This window comes from Vidua chalybeata, chromosome 4, assembly GCF_026979565.1.
Source record: "Vidua chalybeata isolate OUT-0048 chromosome 4, bVidCha1 merged haplotype, whole genome shotgun sequence".
Taxonomy (NCBI): domain Eukaryota; kingdom Metazoa; phylum Chordata; class Aves; order Passeriformes; family Viduidae; genus Vidua; species Vidua chalybeata.
The window spans coordinates 71,110,478-71,129,010 of NC_071533.1; the positions used below are offsets into that span (position 1 = coordinate 71,110,478).

Here is an 18,533-nt window from a genome sequence, read left to right on the forward strand (position 1 = left end):
CGGGAAAAATCCCAACCCTGAGGAGAAAAAATCCCAACCCTGATGGAAAAATACCATCCTTGAAGGAAAAAATCCCAAACCCAGAGGGAAAAATCCCAATCCTGAGGAAAAATTCCAACCCAGAGGGAACATCCCGGCCCTGAGGGAGAAAATCCCAACCCTGAGGGAAAAAAATCCCAAACTCTGAGGGAAAATTCCAACCCTGAGGGAAATCCCATCCTTGAGGGAAAAAGACCCAAATTCTGAGGGAAAATTCCAACCCTGAGGGAAATCCCATCCTTGAGGGAAAAAGACCCAAATTCTGAGGGAAAATTCCAACTCTGAGAGAAAATCCTGACCCTGAGGGGAAAAAATCCCAATCCTGACAGGAAAAATTCCCATCCCTGAGGGAAAAATACCATCCTTGAAGGAAAAAATCCCAAACCCCCAGGGAAATCCCAATCCTGAGGGAAAAAGTCCCAAACTCTGAAGTAAAATTCCAACTCTGAGGGAAAATCCTTACCCTGAGGGAAAAAATCCCAATCCTGACAGGAAAAACTCCCAACCCTGAGGGAAATCCCATCCTTGAGGGAAAAAGTCCCAAACTCTGAAGTAAAATTCCAACTCTGAGGGAAAATCCTGACCCTGGCGGGAAAAATCCCAACCCTGAGGAGAAAAAATCCCAACCCTGATGGAAAAATACCATCCTTGAAGGAAAAAATCCCAAACCCTGAGGGAAAAATCCCAATCCTGAGGAAAAATTCCAACCCAGAGGGAACATCCCGGCCCTGAGGGAGAAAATGCCAACCCTGAGGGAAAAAAATCCCAAACTCTGAGGGAAAATTCCAACCCTGAGGGAAATCCCATCCTTGAGGGAAAAAGACCCAAATTCTGAGGGAAAATTCCAACTCTGAGGGAAAATCCTGACCCTGAGGGGAAAAAATCCCAATCCTGACAGGAAAAATTCCCATCCCTGAGGGGAAAATATCATCCTTGAAGGAAAAAATCCCAAACCCCCAGGGAAATCCCAATCCTGAGGGAAAAAGTCCCAAACTCTGAAGTAAAATTCCAACTCTGAGGGAAAATCCTGACCCTGGCGGGAAAAATCCCAATCCTGACAGGAAAAACTCCCAACCCTGAGGGAAATCCCATCCTTGAGGGAAAAAGACCCAAATTCTGAGGGAAAATTCCAACTCTGAGGGAAAATCCTGACCCTGGCGGGAAAAATCCCAACCCTGAGGAGAAAAAATCCCAACCCTGACAGGAAAAGCTCCCATCCCTGAGGGGAGAAAATCCCAACCCTGAAGGAAATCCCATCCCATTTTTGCAGGAAGGTTCTCCCATCCCTAAAAAAAACCCCAGATGGTGGAAAACGTGGAATTTTTACCTCAGGAAGGTCTCTGTGGGAGGACAAGGAGCAGGTGAGTGTGTGCTCCCCTATGGAATAAGGATACTGCTGCAGGAAGCTGTGCATGGAGCGCGCGGATTTGGGGCTGTCCAGCTGCAGGATGGCCTGAGGGGAAAAAAAAAAAAAATCCTGGTAATTCCTTAATTTCTGGATAAAATAAAGGGAAATCCTAAACCTGCTGGAATCTCTTGCTCGTTTCCACCTTCCAGGTGCAAAAAGGGTTAAAAGTCACCTTAAAATGTCCTAATTTGGGTCCTAAAGGTGGAAGTAACTTGGTTTTTTTGGGATTTTTTGGGATTTAAAAGATATTTTTCTTTGATTTGGGGATTTTCGAAGTATTTTCTGGGTTTTTGGGGAATTTTCCTTGGGGTTTTTTGGGATTTAAAAAACATTTTGAATGATTTTTTGGGATTTAAAGGGCATTTTCCTTGTTTGCTTGGGATTTTAATGATATTTTCTTTGAATTTTAAAGAACATTTCCATGGGGTTTTGCTTTTTGGTTTTGGGATTTAAAAAACATTTTCTTGCATTTTTTGGGGATTTAAAGGGTATTTCCCTTGTTTTTCTTGGGATTTGTTTTTTTTTTTTTGGTATTTAAAAACATTTTCCTCAGGGTTTTTTTTTTATTTTTATTTAAAAACCATTTCCTTTGGTTTTTATTTTTTTGATCCAAAACATAGAAAATCCTAAAAAAACCCCATCAATTCTGCCATTCCCATTCTCTCCAAATTCCACAAAAATCCCCCCCCAAATTCCAAGAAATTGCCAAAAAATCCCCCAAAATTTCCCAAAAAATCCCAAGAAATTGCCAAAAAATCCTCCCCCAAAATACCTCAAAATTACCAAAAAAATCTGCCAAAAAATACACCAAAAATTCAAAACAAATCCTCCAAAATTTAAAAAAAACTTCTCCAAAATTCCCCAAAATCCCATTAAAAATCCCAAAATTAAAAAACAATCCCCCACAAATTAAAAAATAAACAAAAAATCCCATCAAAATGCCCCCAAAAAATCATCAAAACTCCCCCCAAATCCCCCTAAAAAAACCCCTTAAAATCCCCAAAAAAACACCTCAAAAATCCCCTAAAACTTCAATAAAAATCGCAATAATCCCCATTAAATTCCAAAAAGATCCCCAAGAAACCGCCCCAAAAAATTTAAAAAAACCCTCCAAAATTCCCCCAAAAAATCCATAAAAAAACCCCCAAAATTCAATAAAAATCCAAATAATCCCCATTAAATTAAAAATAAATCACCCAGTGTTAAAAAAAATCATCGAACATTTGAAAAAACCCCAAATATTTCCCAAAACATCCTCCCAAAAATTATCTTTTTTTTTTTTTTCCCTGGAAACCTCAGTTTTTCACAAAAAAAGCTGATTTTTCCCTCAGGCGCTGGGCGGTTGCTGAGCACGGGGTAGTGCAGCCCTCACAGACCAGCTCCAGCTCCCGCAGCCCCTCTGCCGAAAACCCAAGAAAAAATCCCCAAAAAAATCCATAAAAAATCCCCCAAAATCTCCCAAAGATTCCCAGTTTTTTTTTTTCTTCCCTGCAAACGCCAGTTTTCCACACAAAAAGCTGATTTTTCCCTCAGGCGCTGGGCAGTACCCTGCGGCGCTTGCCGTGCTCCACCTTCCCGAAGCGCAGCCCTCACACACCAGCTCCGGCTCCCGGAGCCCCTCGGGCAAAAACCCAAGAAAAAAATTCCCCCCAAAAATCGCAAGAAATCCCCAAAGATCCTCCCAATTATTCCCAGGTTTTTTTTTTTTTTTTCCCTGCAAACCCCAGTTTTCCCCACAAAAAGCTGATTTTTCCCTCAGGCGCTGGGCAGTACCCGGCGGCAGTTGCCGTGCTCCACCTTGCCGAAGTGCAGCCCTCACACACCAGCTCCAGCTCCCGGAGCCCCTCTGCCAAAAACCCAAGAAAAAATTCCCAAAAAAACCCATAAAAAATCCACCAAAATCCTCCTAAAGATTCCCAGGGTTTTTTTCCCTGCAAACCCCAGTCTTCCCCACAAAAAGCTGATTTTTCCCTCAGGCGCTGGGTAGTACCCGGCGGCGCTTGCCGTGCTCCACCTTCCTGAAGTGCAGCCCTCACACACCAGCTCCGGCTCCCGCAGCCCCTCGGGCAAAAACCCAAGGAAAAAATTCCCAAAAAAATCCATAAAAAATCCCCCAAAATCTCCCCAAACATTCCCAGGTCTTTTTTTTTCCCTGCAAACGCCAGTTTTCCACACAAAAAGCTGATTTTTCCCTCAGGCGCTGGGCAGTACCCGGCGGCGGTTGCCGTGCTCCACCTTCCCGAAGTGCAGCCCTCACACACCACCAGCAGCTGCGGCTCCCGGAGGCCCTCGGGCAAAAACCCAAGGAAAAAATCCCCAAAAAAATCCATAAAAAATACCCCAAAATCTCCCCAAACATTCGCAAGTCTTTTTTTTTCCCTGCAAACGCCAGTTTTCCACACAAAAAGCTGATTTTTCCCTCAGGCGCTGGGCAGTACCCGGCGGCGGTTGCCGTGCTCCACCTTGCCGAAGCGCAGCCCTCACACACCAGCTCGGCTCCAGCAGCCCCTCGGCCAAAAACCCAAGAAAAAATTCCCAAAAAAAACCATAAAAAATCCACCAAAATCCTCCCAAAGATTCCCAGGGTTTTTTTCCCTGCAAACGCCAGTTTTCCGCACAAAAAGCTGATTTTTCCCTCAGGCGAGGGGCAGTACCCTGCGGCGCTTGCCGTGCTCCACCTTGCCGAAGCGCATCCCTCACACACCAGCTGCAGCTCCCGCAGCCCCTCGGCCAAAAACCCAAGAAAAAAATTCCCTAAAAAATCGCAAGAAATCCCCAAAGATCCTCCTAAAGATTCCCAGTTTTTGTTTTTTTTTTTCCTTGCAAACCCCAGTTTTCCCCACAAAAAGCTGATTTTTCCCTCAGGCGCTGGGCAGTACCCGGCGGCGGTTGCCGTGCTCCACCTTCCTGAAGTGCAGCCCTCACACACCAGCTCCAGCTCCCGCAGCCCCTCGGCCAAAAACCCAAGAAAAAATTCCCAAAAAAACCCATAAAAAATCCACCAAAATCCTCCCAAAGATTCCCAGGGTTTTTTTCCCTGCAAACCCCAGTCTTCCCCACAAAAAGCTGATTTTTCCCTCAGGCGCTGGGCAGTACCCGGCGGCGGTTGCCGTGCTCCACCTTCCCGAAGCGCACCCTCACACACCACCAGCAGCTGCGGCTCCCGGAGCCCCTCGGGCAAAAACCCAAGGAAAAAATCCCCAAAAAAACCCATTAAAAATACCCCAAAATCTCCCCAAACATTCGCAAGTCTTTTTTTTTTCCCTGCAAACGCCAGTTTTCCACACAAAAAGCTGATTTTTCCCTCAGGCGCTGGGCAGTACCCGGCGGCGGTTGCCGTGCTCCACCTTGCCGAAGCGCAGCCCTCACACACCAGCTCCGGCTCCAGCAGCCCCTCGGCCAAAAACCCAAGAAAAAATTCCCAAAAAAAACCATAAAAAATCCACCAAAATCCTCCCAAAGATTCCCAGGGTTTTTTTCCCTGCAAACCCCGGTTTTCCCCACAAAAAGCTGATTTTTCCCTCAGGCGAGGGGCAGTACCCGCGGCGCTTGCCGTGCTCCACCTTCCTGAAGCACAGCCCTCACACACCAGCTGCAGCTCCCGCAGCCCCTCTGCCAAAACCCCAAGAAAAAATTCCCAAAAAAATCCCCCAAAACTCCCCCCAGAGATTCCCATTTTTTTTTTTTTCCCCGATTTCCCGCGGGCGGGGGCAGTACCCGGCGGCGGTTGCTGAGCACGGCGTAGTGCTCCACCTTGCCGAAGCGCAGCCCGGCACACACCAGCTCCAGCTCCCGGAAGCCCTCGGCCGGGAGGTTGCCCAGGTGCACCAGGTGAGAGCGGAGCGAGGCAGCGTCCACCTGCAGCGGAGAGATCCCGGCTCAGCGCGGGACAGGGGGAAAGGGGAAAGGGGGGAACAGGGGAAAAAGCAGGGAAAGGGGAAAAAGGGGGGGGGAAAGGGAAAAGGGGGAAAGGGGGAAAAGCAGGGAAAGGGGAAAAAGGGGGGGGAAGGGAAAAGGGGGGAAAGGGGGAAAATGGGAAAAGTGGAAAAGGGGGAAAAAGAAGAAAAGGGGGGAAAGGGGGGGAGGGGGGGAAAGGGGGAAAAATGGGAAAAGGTGGGAAAAGTGGGGGAAATGGAGGAAAAGGGGGAAAGGGGGAAAAATGGGAAAAGGTGGGAAAAGTGGGGGAAATGGAGGAAAAGGGGGAAAAAGGGGGGAACGGGGGAAAGGAGGGAAAGGGGGGAAAAAAGGGGGGAAAGAGGGGGGGAAAGGGGGAAAAGGAAAAAGGGTGGGAAAAGGGGAAAAAGGGGGGAAGGGAAAAGGGGGGAAAGGGGGAAAATGGGAAAAGTGGAAAAGGGGGAAAAGGAAGAAAAAGGGGGGAAAGGGGGGAAGGGGAGGAAAAGGGGGAAAGGGGGGGGAAGGGAAAAGGGGGGAAAGGGGGAAAATGGGAAAAGGGGAAAAGGTGGGAAAAGCGGGGGAAAGGGAGGAAAAGGGGGGAAAGGGGAAAAAGGGGCAAAAGGGGGAACAGAGGGAGGAAAAGGGGAAAGGGGAAAAGTGGGAAAAGGGGGGAACAGAGGGGGGGAAAGGGGGGAAAAGTGGGAAAAGGGAGGAAAAGGGGAAAATATGGGAAAAGGGGGGGGAAGGGAGGAAAAGGGGAAAATGTGGGAAAAGGGGGAGAAAGGCAGGAAAAGGCGGGGAAGGGGAAAAAGGGGAAAAGGGGGAAAAGGGGAAAGGGAGGGAAAGGGAGGGAAAGGGAGGAAAGGGAGGAAAAGGGGGGGAAGGGGAAAAAAGGGGGAAAAGGAGGAAAAGGGGGGAAAAGGGGGGGAAGGGGGGGAGGGGGAAAAAGGGGAGGAAAGGGGAAAAAGGGGAAAAGGGGGGAAAATGGGGGGAAGGGAAAAAAGGGAAAAGGGGAAACAGGGGAAAAGGAGGAAAGGGGAAAGGGGGGAAAAGGGGGGAAGGGGGAAAAGGGTAGAAAAGGGGGGGAAATGAGGGGAAAGGGGGGAAAGGGGGAAAAAGGGGGGGAAGGAGGGAAGGGGGGGAAGGGGGAAAAGGGGGAAAATAAAGAAAAGGGGGGAAAGGGGGGAAGGGGGAAAATGGGAAAAGGGGAAAAGGTGGGAAAAGGGGGGAAAGGGAAAAAGGGGGGAAAGGGAGGGAAAGGGAGGAAAAGGTGGGAAAAGGGGGGGAAATGGAGGAAAACGGTGGAAAAGGGGGGGAAAGGGGAAAAGAGGGAAAAGGGGGAAAAGGAAGAAAAAAGGGGGGGAAAGGGGGGGAAAGGAGAAAGGGGAAAAGAGGGGAAAGGGGAAAAGGGGGGAAAAAGGGGGGAAGGGAAAAAAGGGGGAAAAGGGGGTAAAACAGGGGGAAAGGGGGGGAAAGAGGGGGGAAAAGGGGAAAAAAGGGGGGAAAAAAGGGGAAAAGAGGGGGGGAAAAGGGGGAAAAATGTGTGAAAAGGTGGGAACAGAGGGGGGAAAAAGGGGGAAAAGGGGGAAAAGAGGGAAAAGGGAAAAAAGGGGGAAAAAGGAGAAAAGGGGGAAAAGGGGCAGAAGGGGAGGAAAAGAGGGGGGAAAAGGGGGAAAGGGAAAAAGAAGGAAAAGGGGGAAAATGTGGGAAAAGGGGGGAACAGGAGGGGAAAGGGGGAAAAGGGGAAAAGGTGGGAAAAGGGGGTGAAGGGGGAAAAAAAGGAGAAAAGGGGGAAAACAGAACAAAGGGGGAAAAGAGGGAAAAGGGGGAAACAGAACAAAGGGGGGGAAGAAAGGGAAAAGAGAAAGGGAAAAAGGGGGAAAGAGGGGAAAAAAGGAAAGAGAGAAAGGGAGAAAATGGGAAAGAAGGGGGAAAGGAGGGAAAAAGAGGAAAAGGGAAAAAAAGGAATGAGGGGAAAAGGGGGGAAGAGGAGAAAAGAGGGGATAGAGGAAAGGGAAAAGGGGGAAAAGAGGAAAAGGGAAGGGGAGAAAGAGGGAAAGGGCAAAAGGGGGAAGAAAGGGGAAAAGGAAAGAAAGAATGAGGGAGAAAAGGGGGAAAGGAGGAAAAAAAGGAAAAAAGGAAGGAGGGAAAAGGAAAAAAAAGGAAGGAGAAAAAAAGGGGGAAAGGGAGACGAAGGGAAAGAAGGGGGAATGGAGAGGAAAAAAGGAAAAAAAAGGAGGGGAAAAGAGGAAAAGAGAACAATGAAAAAGGGAAAAAAGGAAGAAGAAAAAAAGAGGGGAAAAGGGGGGGAAAGGAAGGAGAAAAAAGGGGGAAAATGATGGGGAATGGAGAAGGAAAAATGGGGAGAAAAGGGGAGGGAAAGAAGGGGAAAGGGGGAAAAAGAAGAAAAGGGAAGAGGAAAAAAAAGAAAGGGAAAGAAATAGGAAAAAGGGGGAAAGAAGGGGAAAAATGAAGGGGAAAGAAAAAATGGGAATAAAGGGAAAAAAAGAGGGGGAAAGAAGAAAAAAGGGATGAAAAAAAGAGGAAAAGAACAGGGAAAGGGTGAAAAATGGAAAAAAGGGGGAAAAGGAAGGAGAAAAAAGGGGAAAAGGGGGAAAATGGGGGGAAAATGGAGGAGAGGGAGCAAAAGAGGAAAGGAAAGGAAGAAAAGGGAATAAAGGGAAGAAAAAAGAAGAGAAAAAAGGGGGGAAAAGGGGTGGAAAAAAAGGGAAAAAGGGAAAAAAAAACCTCTCTCCTATAAAAGAGCAGAATTTTGAGCTGGAATTGAGATCAATTCCCCATTCCCTTTTTGAGCTTTCCAACACTTTTTTTTTTTTAGGGAGAAAATCTCTGAGGCACCCGAGGAGAATCCTGGAATAAATCCTGGAATTCTAAAAGGATCAAAGGGCCTGGGAGATTCCAGAAATCCCAAAAAATCCCATTGCAGGGATAAAATGGGATTTATCCCAACCTGAATTGCTCAGGAATGAGCATTTCCCAGCTCCCTGTTAATGAAATTCCAAAGAAAATTGGGATAATGAGGAAAAAAAATTTGGGATAATGAGGAAAAATTTGGGATAATGAGGAAAAAAATTGGGATAATGAGGAAAAATTCACCTTGGGATCAGAATCCTTGATGAGGGAGATGAAAATTGCCTCCTTTAGGGAGAGAAAAAAGGGATTGGAGCTTAATTAATAACAATTAAGAATTAATGAATTAATTAATCATCATTAAAATGCTCATTATGCTAAAATCCAAAGTAATATTTTCCAGGATCAATTCCCAGGGGGAAAAAAATCCCTTGTTTTAAACTCCAGGAAGTGCTAAAAATTCGATTTAAATTCTATTTAAATCCCAAACCCTGCTTGAAGTGGAGAACTGGGGATTTTTTCCCCAAAATTCCCCCAAACCCCACAATTCCCCCAATCCCCCCAACTCCAACAATCTCCACAATCCCCAAAATCCCCCAATTTCTCCCAATCTCACAGTTCCCAAATTCCCCCAGCTCCTAAAACGCCCCCAACTCCCAAATTCCCATAATTCCCAAATCCCCCAACTTCTCTCAGCCCCTCAGTTCCCCCAAATCCCCACAATTCCCAAACTCCCCCAATCCCACAAACCTGCTAATCCCCCAATCCCCCCAATTCTCACAATCTCCACAAATCCCAATCCCCAAATCCCCCAATTTCCCTCAACCCCCAGAAATCCCCAATCCCCAAATCCCCCCAATCCCCACAATTCCCATATTCCCCACAATTCCCCCAAACTGCAAATTCCCCAATCCCCCAATTTTCACAATCTCCACAATTCCCAATTCCCAAATTCCCCAATTTCCCTCAATCCCCCAAATCCCCCAATTCCCCCAATCCCCAAATCCTCAATCCCCAATCCCAAATCCCCCAATGCCAAATCCCCAATCCCCCCCAATCCCCAAATCCCCCAATCCCAATCCCAATCCCCCAATCCCAATCCCCATCCCAATCCCAATCCCCCCAAATCCCCCAATCCCAATCCCAATCCCCAATCCCAAATCCCCAATCCCAATCCCCAATCCCCAATCCCAATCCCCCAATCCCAATCCCATTCCCCAATCCCAATCCCCCAATCCCCAATCCCAATCCCAATCCCAACCCCAATCCCCATCCCAATCCCCATCCCCATCCCAATCCCCAATCCCCAGCCCCAATCCCAATCCCCAATTCCAAACCCCCCCAATCCCAATCCCAATCCCAACCCCAATCCCCATCCCCCAATCCCAATCCCCAGTCCCAAATCCCCCAATCCCAATCCCAATCCCAATCCCCAACCCCAATCCCCAGCCCCAATCCCAATCCCCAATCCCCAATCCCCAATCCCCAATCCCAACCCCAATCCCAACCCCAATCCCAACCCCAATCCCAACCCCAATCCCAATCCCCAATCCCCCAATTCCAATCCCCAATCCCAATCCCCATCCCAATCCCCAATCCCCCAATTCCAATTCCCAATCCCAATCCCCATCCCCAATCCCTATCCAAATCCCCAATCCCAACCCCAATCCCAATCCCAATCCCAACCCCCAATCCCAATCCCAATCCCCAATCCCCATCCCCAATCCCTATCCAAATCCCCAATCCCAACCCCAATCCCAATCCCAATCCCAACCCCCAATCCCAATCCCAATCCCCAATCCCCATCCCAATCCCCAATCCCCATCCCAATCCCCAATCCCAATCCCCATCCCCAATCCCAATCCCCAATCCAATCCCAATCCCCAGTCCCAATCCCCAGTCCCAACCCCAATCCCAATCCAAATCCCATCCCAACCCCAATCCAAATCCCCAATCCCAATCCCCAATCCAATCCCCATCCCAATCCCATCCCAATCCCAATCCCCAATCCCAATCCCCAATCCCAATCCCATCCCAATCCCCAATCCCACCCCAATCCCCAATCCCCATCCCAATCCCCAATCCCACCCCAATCCCCAATCCCAATCCCCATCCCCAATCCCAATCCCCAATCCCAATCCCCAATCCCCATCCCAATCCCCAATCCCAATCCCCATCCCATCCCAATCCCAATCCCATCCCAATCCCAACCCCAATCCCATCCCAACCCCAATCCCAATCCCAATCCCCATCCTCCCACCTCGTCCTGCAGGCCGCGGTGCCGCGGCTCCTCGCGGATGTGGAGCTGCTTCCCGTCCAGGCTCATGGGGAAGCAGCCGTAGAACCTCACCATGGCCTCGGCGGCGCGCTCGGGGACCTCCAGGTACGCCTGCCCCACAGGCACAGCTGCCACACCGCGCCCCAAACCCGCCAGGAGCCCCCCGAATCCTAAAGAACCCCGGCTAACCCTTGGGGAAACCCTAAAGGAGCTCCAAAAGGAATCCCAGAATTCCCCGCTAACGTCTCCCCCGGACGCGGCAAAAATTGTCCCCAAATTGCCAAAGAATTCCAAACAAATCACCTCGAAATCCTAAAGAAATCCCCCAAATGTTTCCCAAACAATTCAAAAAAATCACCTCGAAATCCTAAAGAAATCCCCCAAATGTTTCCCAAACAATTCAAAAAAATCACCTCAAAATCCTAAAGAAATACCCCAAATGTTTCCCAAAGAATTTAAAAAAAAAATCCCCAAATATTTCCCAAAGAATTCCAAAGAAATCCCCCCAACATCCTAAAGAAATACCTGAAGTATTTCCCAAAGAATTCTAAAAAAATCACCTCAAAATCCTAAAGAAATCCCCCAAATGTTTCCCAAACCATTAAAAAAAATCACCTCGAATTCCTAAAGAAATACCTCAAATGTTTCCCAAAGAATTAAAAAAAATCACCCCAAAATCCTAAAGAAATCCCCCAAATGTTTCCCAAACCATTCAAAAAAATCACCTCGAAATCCTAAAGAAATCCCCCAAATGTTTCCCAAACCATTAAAAAAAATCACCTCGAAATCCTAAAGAAATCCCCCAAATGTTTCCCAAAGAATTCAAAAAAATCACCCCAAAATCCTAAAGAAATCCCCCAAATGTTTCCCAAAGAATTTAAAAAAAATCCCCAAATATTTCCCAAAGAATTCCAAAGAAATCCCCCCAACATCCTAAAGAAATACCTGAAGTATTTCCCAAAGAATTCTAAAAAAATCACCCCAAAATCCTAAAGAAATACCCCAAATGTTTCCCAAAGAATGAAAAAAAATCCCCTAAAATCCCCAAGTATTTCTCAAAGAATTCCCAAAAAAATGCCCCCAAAATCCTAAAAAATTTTCCCCCAAATATTTCCCAAAGAATTCCCAAAAAATCACCCCAAAATCCTAAAGAAATACCCCAAATGTTTCCCAAAGAATTCAAAAAAATCCCCTAAAATCCCTCAAAAAATCCCCCAAACGTTTCCCAAAAATACTAAAAATATTCCCTCAAATGTTTCATAAAAATCACCCAAAAATCTTTTAAATATTCCCAAAAATCTTCCCAAAATCTAAAAAAAAAATCCCAAAAAATCCCCCCAAAATCCTAAAAATAATTCCCCCAAGTATTTCCCAAAGAATTCCCAGAAAAATCACCCCAAAATCCTAAAAAAATCCCCCAAATATTTCCCAAAGAATTAAAAAAAAAAACAACCCTAAAATCCCCCCAAAATCCTAAAAAATCTACTACAAAAAATCCAAAAAAATCCCCCCCAAAATCTCCAAAGAATCTCCAAAATACCCCAGACAAGTTCCCAAAAAGTCCCCAAAAAAATTCCAAAAACTTCCCCAAAAAATCCCCAAAATATCCCCAAAATATCCCCAAAGAAATTCCCAAAAAATTCAAAAAAATCCCAAAAAATCCTTTAAAACATCCCCAAAATCCCCCAAAAGCTTCCCACAAAATTCTCAAAGTCTCCCAAAAAATCCCCAAAAACTTCCCCAAAAAATCCCCCAAAAACTTCCCAAAAAATCCCAGAAAATCCCCCCCCAAAAATAAAAAAAAAACCCCAAAAGATCCCCCCAAAAAATCCCAAAAAATTCCTGAAAACTCCCAAAAAAATCCTTTAAAACATCCCCAAAATCCCCCAAAAACTTCCCCAAAAAATCCCCCAAAATCTTCCCAAAAAAATCCCCCAAAAACTTCCCCAAAAATCCCAGAAAATTGCAAAAAAATCCCCCAAAAATTTCCAAAAAGTAAAAAAAATCCCCAAAAAAAACCCCAAAAAGTAAAAAAAAATTCTAAAAAATATCCCAAAACTTCCTCAAAAATCCCTAAATGCTTCCCAAAAAATCCCCCAAGAAATTCAAAAAAATCCCCAAAAAATCCCAGAAAAAAAATCCCAAAAAATGCAAAAAAAAAAAAAATCCCCCAAAAAAGCAAAAAAATCTCCAAAAATTACCCAAAAAAACCCCAAATTTTTTTTAAAATTTGTAAAAAATATCCAAAAACTTCCCCAAAAATCCCTAAACGCTTCCCGAGAAATCCCCCAAAAATCCCCAAAAAATTAAAAAAAAAATCCACAAAAAATCCCAGAAAATCCCCAAAAATCCCCAAAAAATTCCCAAAAAATCCCAAAAACATTTTTTAAAAATCCCAGAAAACCCTAGAAAATCCTCAAAAAATTCCCAAAATAACGCAAAAAAAAAGTCTCCAAAAATTACCCAAAAAATCCCCCAAAATCCCCAAATAAATCCCAAAAAATCCCCCAAAAATTCCCCAAAAATCCCAGAAAATCCTCAAACAAAAAAAAAAAAAAAAAATCCCCAGAAAATTCCTAAAACATTCCCAAATAACCCCAGAAAAGCCTCAAACAAATTCAAACAACGCCCCAAAAAACCCCATGAAATCCCCAAGAAAATTCCCAAAAAATTCCCAGAAAATCCCCCCAAAAAACCCAGAAAATCCTCAAACAAATTCAAAAAAAGGCCTCAAAAAATCCCAGGAAATCTCCCCAAAAAATCCCCAAAAATGCAGAAAAAAAGATCTCCAAAAATGCCCCAAAAAACTCCCAGAAAATCCCAAAAAAACCCCAAAAAATCCCCAAAAAATCCTAGAAAATTCCCCAAAAATTCCCAAAAAATCCCAAAAAATCCCCAAAAGCCCCAAAAAATCCCCAAAAAATAATCCCAGAAAATCCTCAAAAAAAAATAAAAAAAAAAACCCAAAAACCTCAGAAAATCCTCCAAAAAATTCCCAAAAAATCCCCAAAAAATTCCCCCAAAAATTCCCAAAAAGCCCCAAAAAACCCCAGAAAATCTTCAAAAAATTCCCCAAAAATCCCCAAAAAATCCCAGAAAATTCCCCAAAAAATCCCAAAAAATTCTCCAAAAATTACCCAAAAAATCCCCCCCGCAAAAATCCCAGAAAATCCCAAAAAACCCCAAATCCCCAATCCCCAACCCCAATCCCATCCCACCCCAATCCCCATCCCATCCCAATCCCAATTCCCAATCCCACCCCAATCCCAATCCCCATTCCATCCCATCCCACCCCAATCCCCAATCCCCAATCCCCAATCCCCAATCCCAATCCCCAATCCCCAATCCCCAATCCCCAATCCCCAATCCCAATCCCCAATCCCCAATCCCCAATCCCCAATCCCAATCCCCAATCCCCATCCCAATCCCCAATCCCCAATCCCCAATCCCCAATCCCCAATCCCCAATCCCCACCCCAAGCCCCAATCCCAATCCCAATCCCAATCCCCAATCCCAATCCCACCCCAATCCCAATCCCAATCCCAATCCCCATCCCATCCCAATCCCCAATCCCAATCCCCATCCCAATCCCAATCCCAATCCCCAATCCCATTCCCCCATTCCCAATCCCATCCCAATCCCAATCCCAATCCCAATCCCAATCCCCAATCCCCATCCCAATCCCATTCCCAATCCCATCCCAATCCCAATCCCAATCCCAATCCCCAATCCCAATCCCACCCCAATCCCAATCCCAGCCCAATCCCGGGTACCTTTTTGTGGGAGGAGAGCACGAGGAGGTCGCGCAGGCCCCCGAAGGGCCGGGCCAGGCCGGCGATGTCCTGCAGGCCGCAGCCCTTGGCCGGCAGGTTGGACAGCAGCAGCACGCGGCTGGGCTCGGGGGAGCCGGCCTGTGCCTGGGATTGCAGCCCGGATCCATCCCGATCCCGATCCTGATCCCCATCCCCATCCCGATCCCCATCCTGATCCCCATCCCGATCCCCATCCTGATCCCCATCCCGATCCCCATCCTGATCCCCATCCTGATCCCCATCCCGATCCCCATCCTGATCCCCATCCCGATCCCCATCCTGATCCCCATCCCCATCCCCATCCTGATCCCCATCCCCATCCCCATCCTGATCCCCATCCCCATCCCCATCCTGATCCCCATCCCGATCCCCATCCTGATCCCCATCCCCATCCCCATCCCCATCCCCATCCCCATCCCCATCCCCATCCCAATCCCCATCCCGATCCCGATCCTGAGCCCCATCCCGATCCCCATCCTGAGCCCCATCCCGATCCCCATCCCGATCCCGATCCTGATCCCCATCCCGATCCCCATCCTGATCCCCATCCTGAGCCCCATCCTGATCCCCATCCTGATCCCCATCCCGATCCCCATCCCGATCCCCATCCTGATCCCCATCCCGATCCCCATCCCGATCCCCATCCCGATCCCGATCCTGAGCCCCATCCCGATCCCCATCCCGATCCCAATCCTGAGCCCCATCCCGATCCCCATCCCGATCCCAATCCTGAGCCCCATCCCGATCCCCATCCCGATCCCCATCCCGATCCCAATCCTGAGCCCCATCCCGATCCCCATCCCGATCCCAATCCTGAGCCCCATCCCGATCCCCATCCCGATCCCAATCCTGAGCCCCATCCCGATCCCCATCCCGATCCCCATCCCGATCCCAATCCTGAGCCCCATCCCGATCCCCATCCCGATCCCCATCCCGATCCCCATCCTGATCCCGATCCCCATCCCGATCCCCGTCCTGATCCCCATCCCCATCCCGATCCCCATCCCGATCCCCATCCCGATCCCCATCCCCATCCCGATCCCCATCCCGATCCCCATCCTGATCCCCATCCCGATCCCCATCCTGACCCTGATCCTGAGCCCCATCCCGATCCCCATCCTGATCCCCATCCCGATCCCCATCCCGATCCCCATCCTGATCCCCATCCCGATCCCCATCCTGATCCCCATCCCGATCCCCATCCTGATCCCCATCCTGATCCCCATCCTGATCCCCATCCTGATCCCCATCCTGATCCCCATCCCGAATCCTCATCCTGAGCCCCATCCCAAATCCTCATCCTGATCCCGATCCCGAATCCTCATCCTGATCCCCATCCCAAATCCTGAGCTCAGATCCCCATCCCAAATCCTCATCCTGATCCCCATCCCAAATCCTCATCCTGATCCCCATCCCAAATCCTCATCCTGATCCCGATCCCAAATCCTCATCCCAATCCCCATCCCAGATCCCCATCCTGATCCCCATCCCAAATCCTCATCCTGATCCCCATCCCAAATCCTCATCCTGATCCCCATCCCAAATCCTCATCCTGAGCCACATCCCAAATCCTGAGCTCGGATCCCCATCCTGATCCCCATCCTGATCCCCATCCCAAATCCTGAGCCCAGATCCCCATCGCAAATCCTGAGCCCAGATCCCAATCCTGATCCCAAATCCTGAGCCCAGATCCCCATCCCAAATCCTGAGCTCGGATCCCCATCCCAAATCCTGAGCCCAAATCCCGATCCCAAATCCTGAGCCCAAATCCCAAATCCTGAGCTCAAATCCTCATCCTGATCCCGAGCCCAAATCCTCATCCTGAGCCCAAATCCCAATCCTGAGCCCAAATCCCGATCCCAAATCCTGAGCCCAAATCCCAACTCTGAGCCTGAGCTCCATCCCGATCCTGAATCCTCATCCTGATCCTGATCCCAAATCCTCATCCTGATCCCAATCCCAAATCCTCATCCTGAGCCCCATCCTGAATCCTGAGCCTGAGCTCCATCCCAATCCCAAATCTTGAGCCCAAATCCCAATCCCAAATCCTAAGCCTGAGCTCCATCCCGATCCCAAATCCTGATCCCAAATCTGAATCCTGATCTCCATCCCAAATCCTCATCCTGATCCCAATCCCCATCCTGATCCCGATTCTGATCCTGATTCCCATCCCCATCCCAATCCCACAGCCCACACCTCACTGTTCCCATCCCAAAGAGAATCCCAATCCCAATCCCCATCCCAGAGCTCCTGTTCCCATCCCAAAGGGAATCCCAATCCCAAAAGGGCTGGAGCTTGGGACTGTAGGGAATCACTGGGAAAGCAGGGAAATTCCCAAATGTTCCCAAATCCCCACAATTCCCAAATCCCCCCAAAATCCCCAAATCCCGCTGACCTTCCCGTCTGGCTCCGTGGATTCCTCACTCGCTGGAAGCTCTGAAAATGGGGAAAAGGAGCAGCTCGACCCTACCAAATTCCCAAATTCCCAAATTCCCTTTAATCCCCTTTTCCCCCAACATTTTCCCCATTTTTTCCCCATTTTCCCCCATTTTTTCCCATTTTCCCAAACTTTTTTCTTATTTTTCCCTGTTTTTTCCCCCATTTTCTCCTGTTTTATTCCTATTTTTGAAATTCCCATTCTCCCAATTTTTCCCCATTTTCCCCAAGGTTTTTTTTTTCCAATTTTTTCCCCATTTTCCCTGATTTTTCCAATTTTTTTTTCCCATTTTCCCAAGATTTTTCTCAAGATTTCCTCCCTATTTTCCAAAGGATTTTTATCCCATTTCCCCAATTTTTTTTCCCATTTTCCCATTTTTTTCCCCATTTCCCAAGTTTTTTTCCTTTTTTCTTTCCCCTTTTTCCCAAGTTTTTTTCCCACCTTCCCAACATTTTTCCCAAATTTCCCCCCATTTTCCTGAGGATTTTCCCCCCTAATTTTCCCAATTTTTAATCCCATTTTAGCAAAATTTTCCCTTTTTTTTTTCCCCAATTTTCCCCATTTTCCCAATTTTATTTTCCCATTTTCCCCTGGTTTTATTCCATTTTCCCATTTTTTCCCAAGTTTTTTTTCCCATTTCCTCCTTTTTTTCCATTTTCTTTTTTCCCCTTTTTCCCCAATTTTTTTTCCATTTTCCCAACTTTTTTTCCCTTTTCCCCAACTTTTTTTTTTCCATTTTCTTTCCAATTTTCTGATTTTTTCCAATTTTTCCAATTTTTTTTTGCCAAATTTTTCCCATTCTTTCCTCTTTTCCCCAACTTTTTATTTTCCATTTTCTTTTTCCATTTTTTAATTTTCTTTTTTCCCACTTTCCCAATTTCTTCTATCCCCATTTTATTTCCCCATTTTTTCCCATTTTCCCAATTTTCCCCCCAATTTCCCCCAAATTTTTTTGCCAATTTTTTTCCATTTTCCCAACTTTTTTCCCAAATTTTCCCCCTCATTTCCCCAACTTTTTTTCCCATTTTCTTTCCCATTTTCTGACTTTTTTTCCCATTTTCCCAACTTCTATCCCCATTTTATTTCCCCATTTTCCCAATTTTTTTTCTCCAATTTCTCCCCCAATTTTCCCAAAAATTTTTTCCATTTTTTTTCCATTTTCCCAACTTTTTCCCATTTTCTTTCCAATTTTCTGATTTTCCCATTTTCCACATTTTTTGCCAATTTTCCCCCATTTTCCAAGTTTTTTTCCCATTTTTTCCCAGTTTTTTGCCAATTTTTCCCCATTTTTTCCCATTTTCCCAACTTCTATCCCCATTTTATTTTCCCATTCTCCCACTTTTTTTTCCCCCAATTCCCCAAGGTTTTTTTTTTCCATTTTCCCCCATTTTTTTTTCCCTCCAGCTCCACAAAAATCCCCCAAAACCCTGGAAAATTCCCCAAATTCCTGGAATTACCTGGCCCTGCCTCGGGGGCTCTCCCGGCCTCCTCCACCTCGGGGGAATTTTTGGGGTTGGAATTTTTGGGGTTGGAATTTTTGGGGTTGGAATTTTTGGGGTCCGATCCCGGAATTTCCAGCCCGGAATCTTCGGCCGCTGATTTTCCTGCAGGGAAAAAAAAAAAAAAAACACCAGCAGCTGCTGCAGCTGCTCCAATTCCCACTTTTCCCCTTTTTCCCACTTTTTTTTCCCATTTCCCAAATTTTCCCCCCATTTTTCACCATTTTCCCACTTTTTTTCCCATTTTCCCAACGTTTTTTCCCCCATTTTTTCCCCATTTCCCACTTTTTTTCCC

General features: G+C 46.9%; 1 protein-coding gene across 1 annotated transcript in view; it reads right to left on the reverse strand.

The window, feature by feature from the left end:
* The window catches only part of ZNF638 (zinc finger protein 638), a 58,218-nt gene that overhangs the window by 11,586 nt on the left and 28,099 nt on the right, over positions 1-18,533 (reverse strand). The window contains exons 10-16 of the mRNA XM_053941651.1: positions 18,197-18,407; positions 16,698-16,768; positions 14,264-14,401; positions 10,473-10,601; positions 8,459-8,500; positions 5,165-5,305; positions 1,367-1,492 (exon numbers count right to left, since the gene is read on the reverse strand). Of these exons, the coding sequence (XP_053797626.1) occupies positions 1,367-1,492; positions 5,165-5,305; positions 8,459-8,500; positions 10,473-10,601; positions 14,264-14,401; positions 16,698-16,768; positions 18,197-18,407 (858 nt within the window). The remainder of the gene's footprint in view (positions 1-1,366; positions 1,493-5,164; positions 5,306-8,458; positions 8,501-10,472; positions 10,602-14,263; positions 14,402-16,697; positions 16,769-18,196; positions 18,408-18,533) is intronic.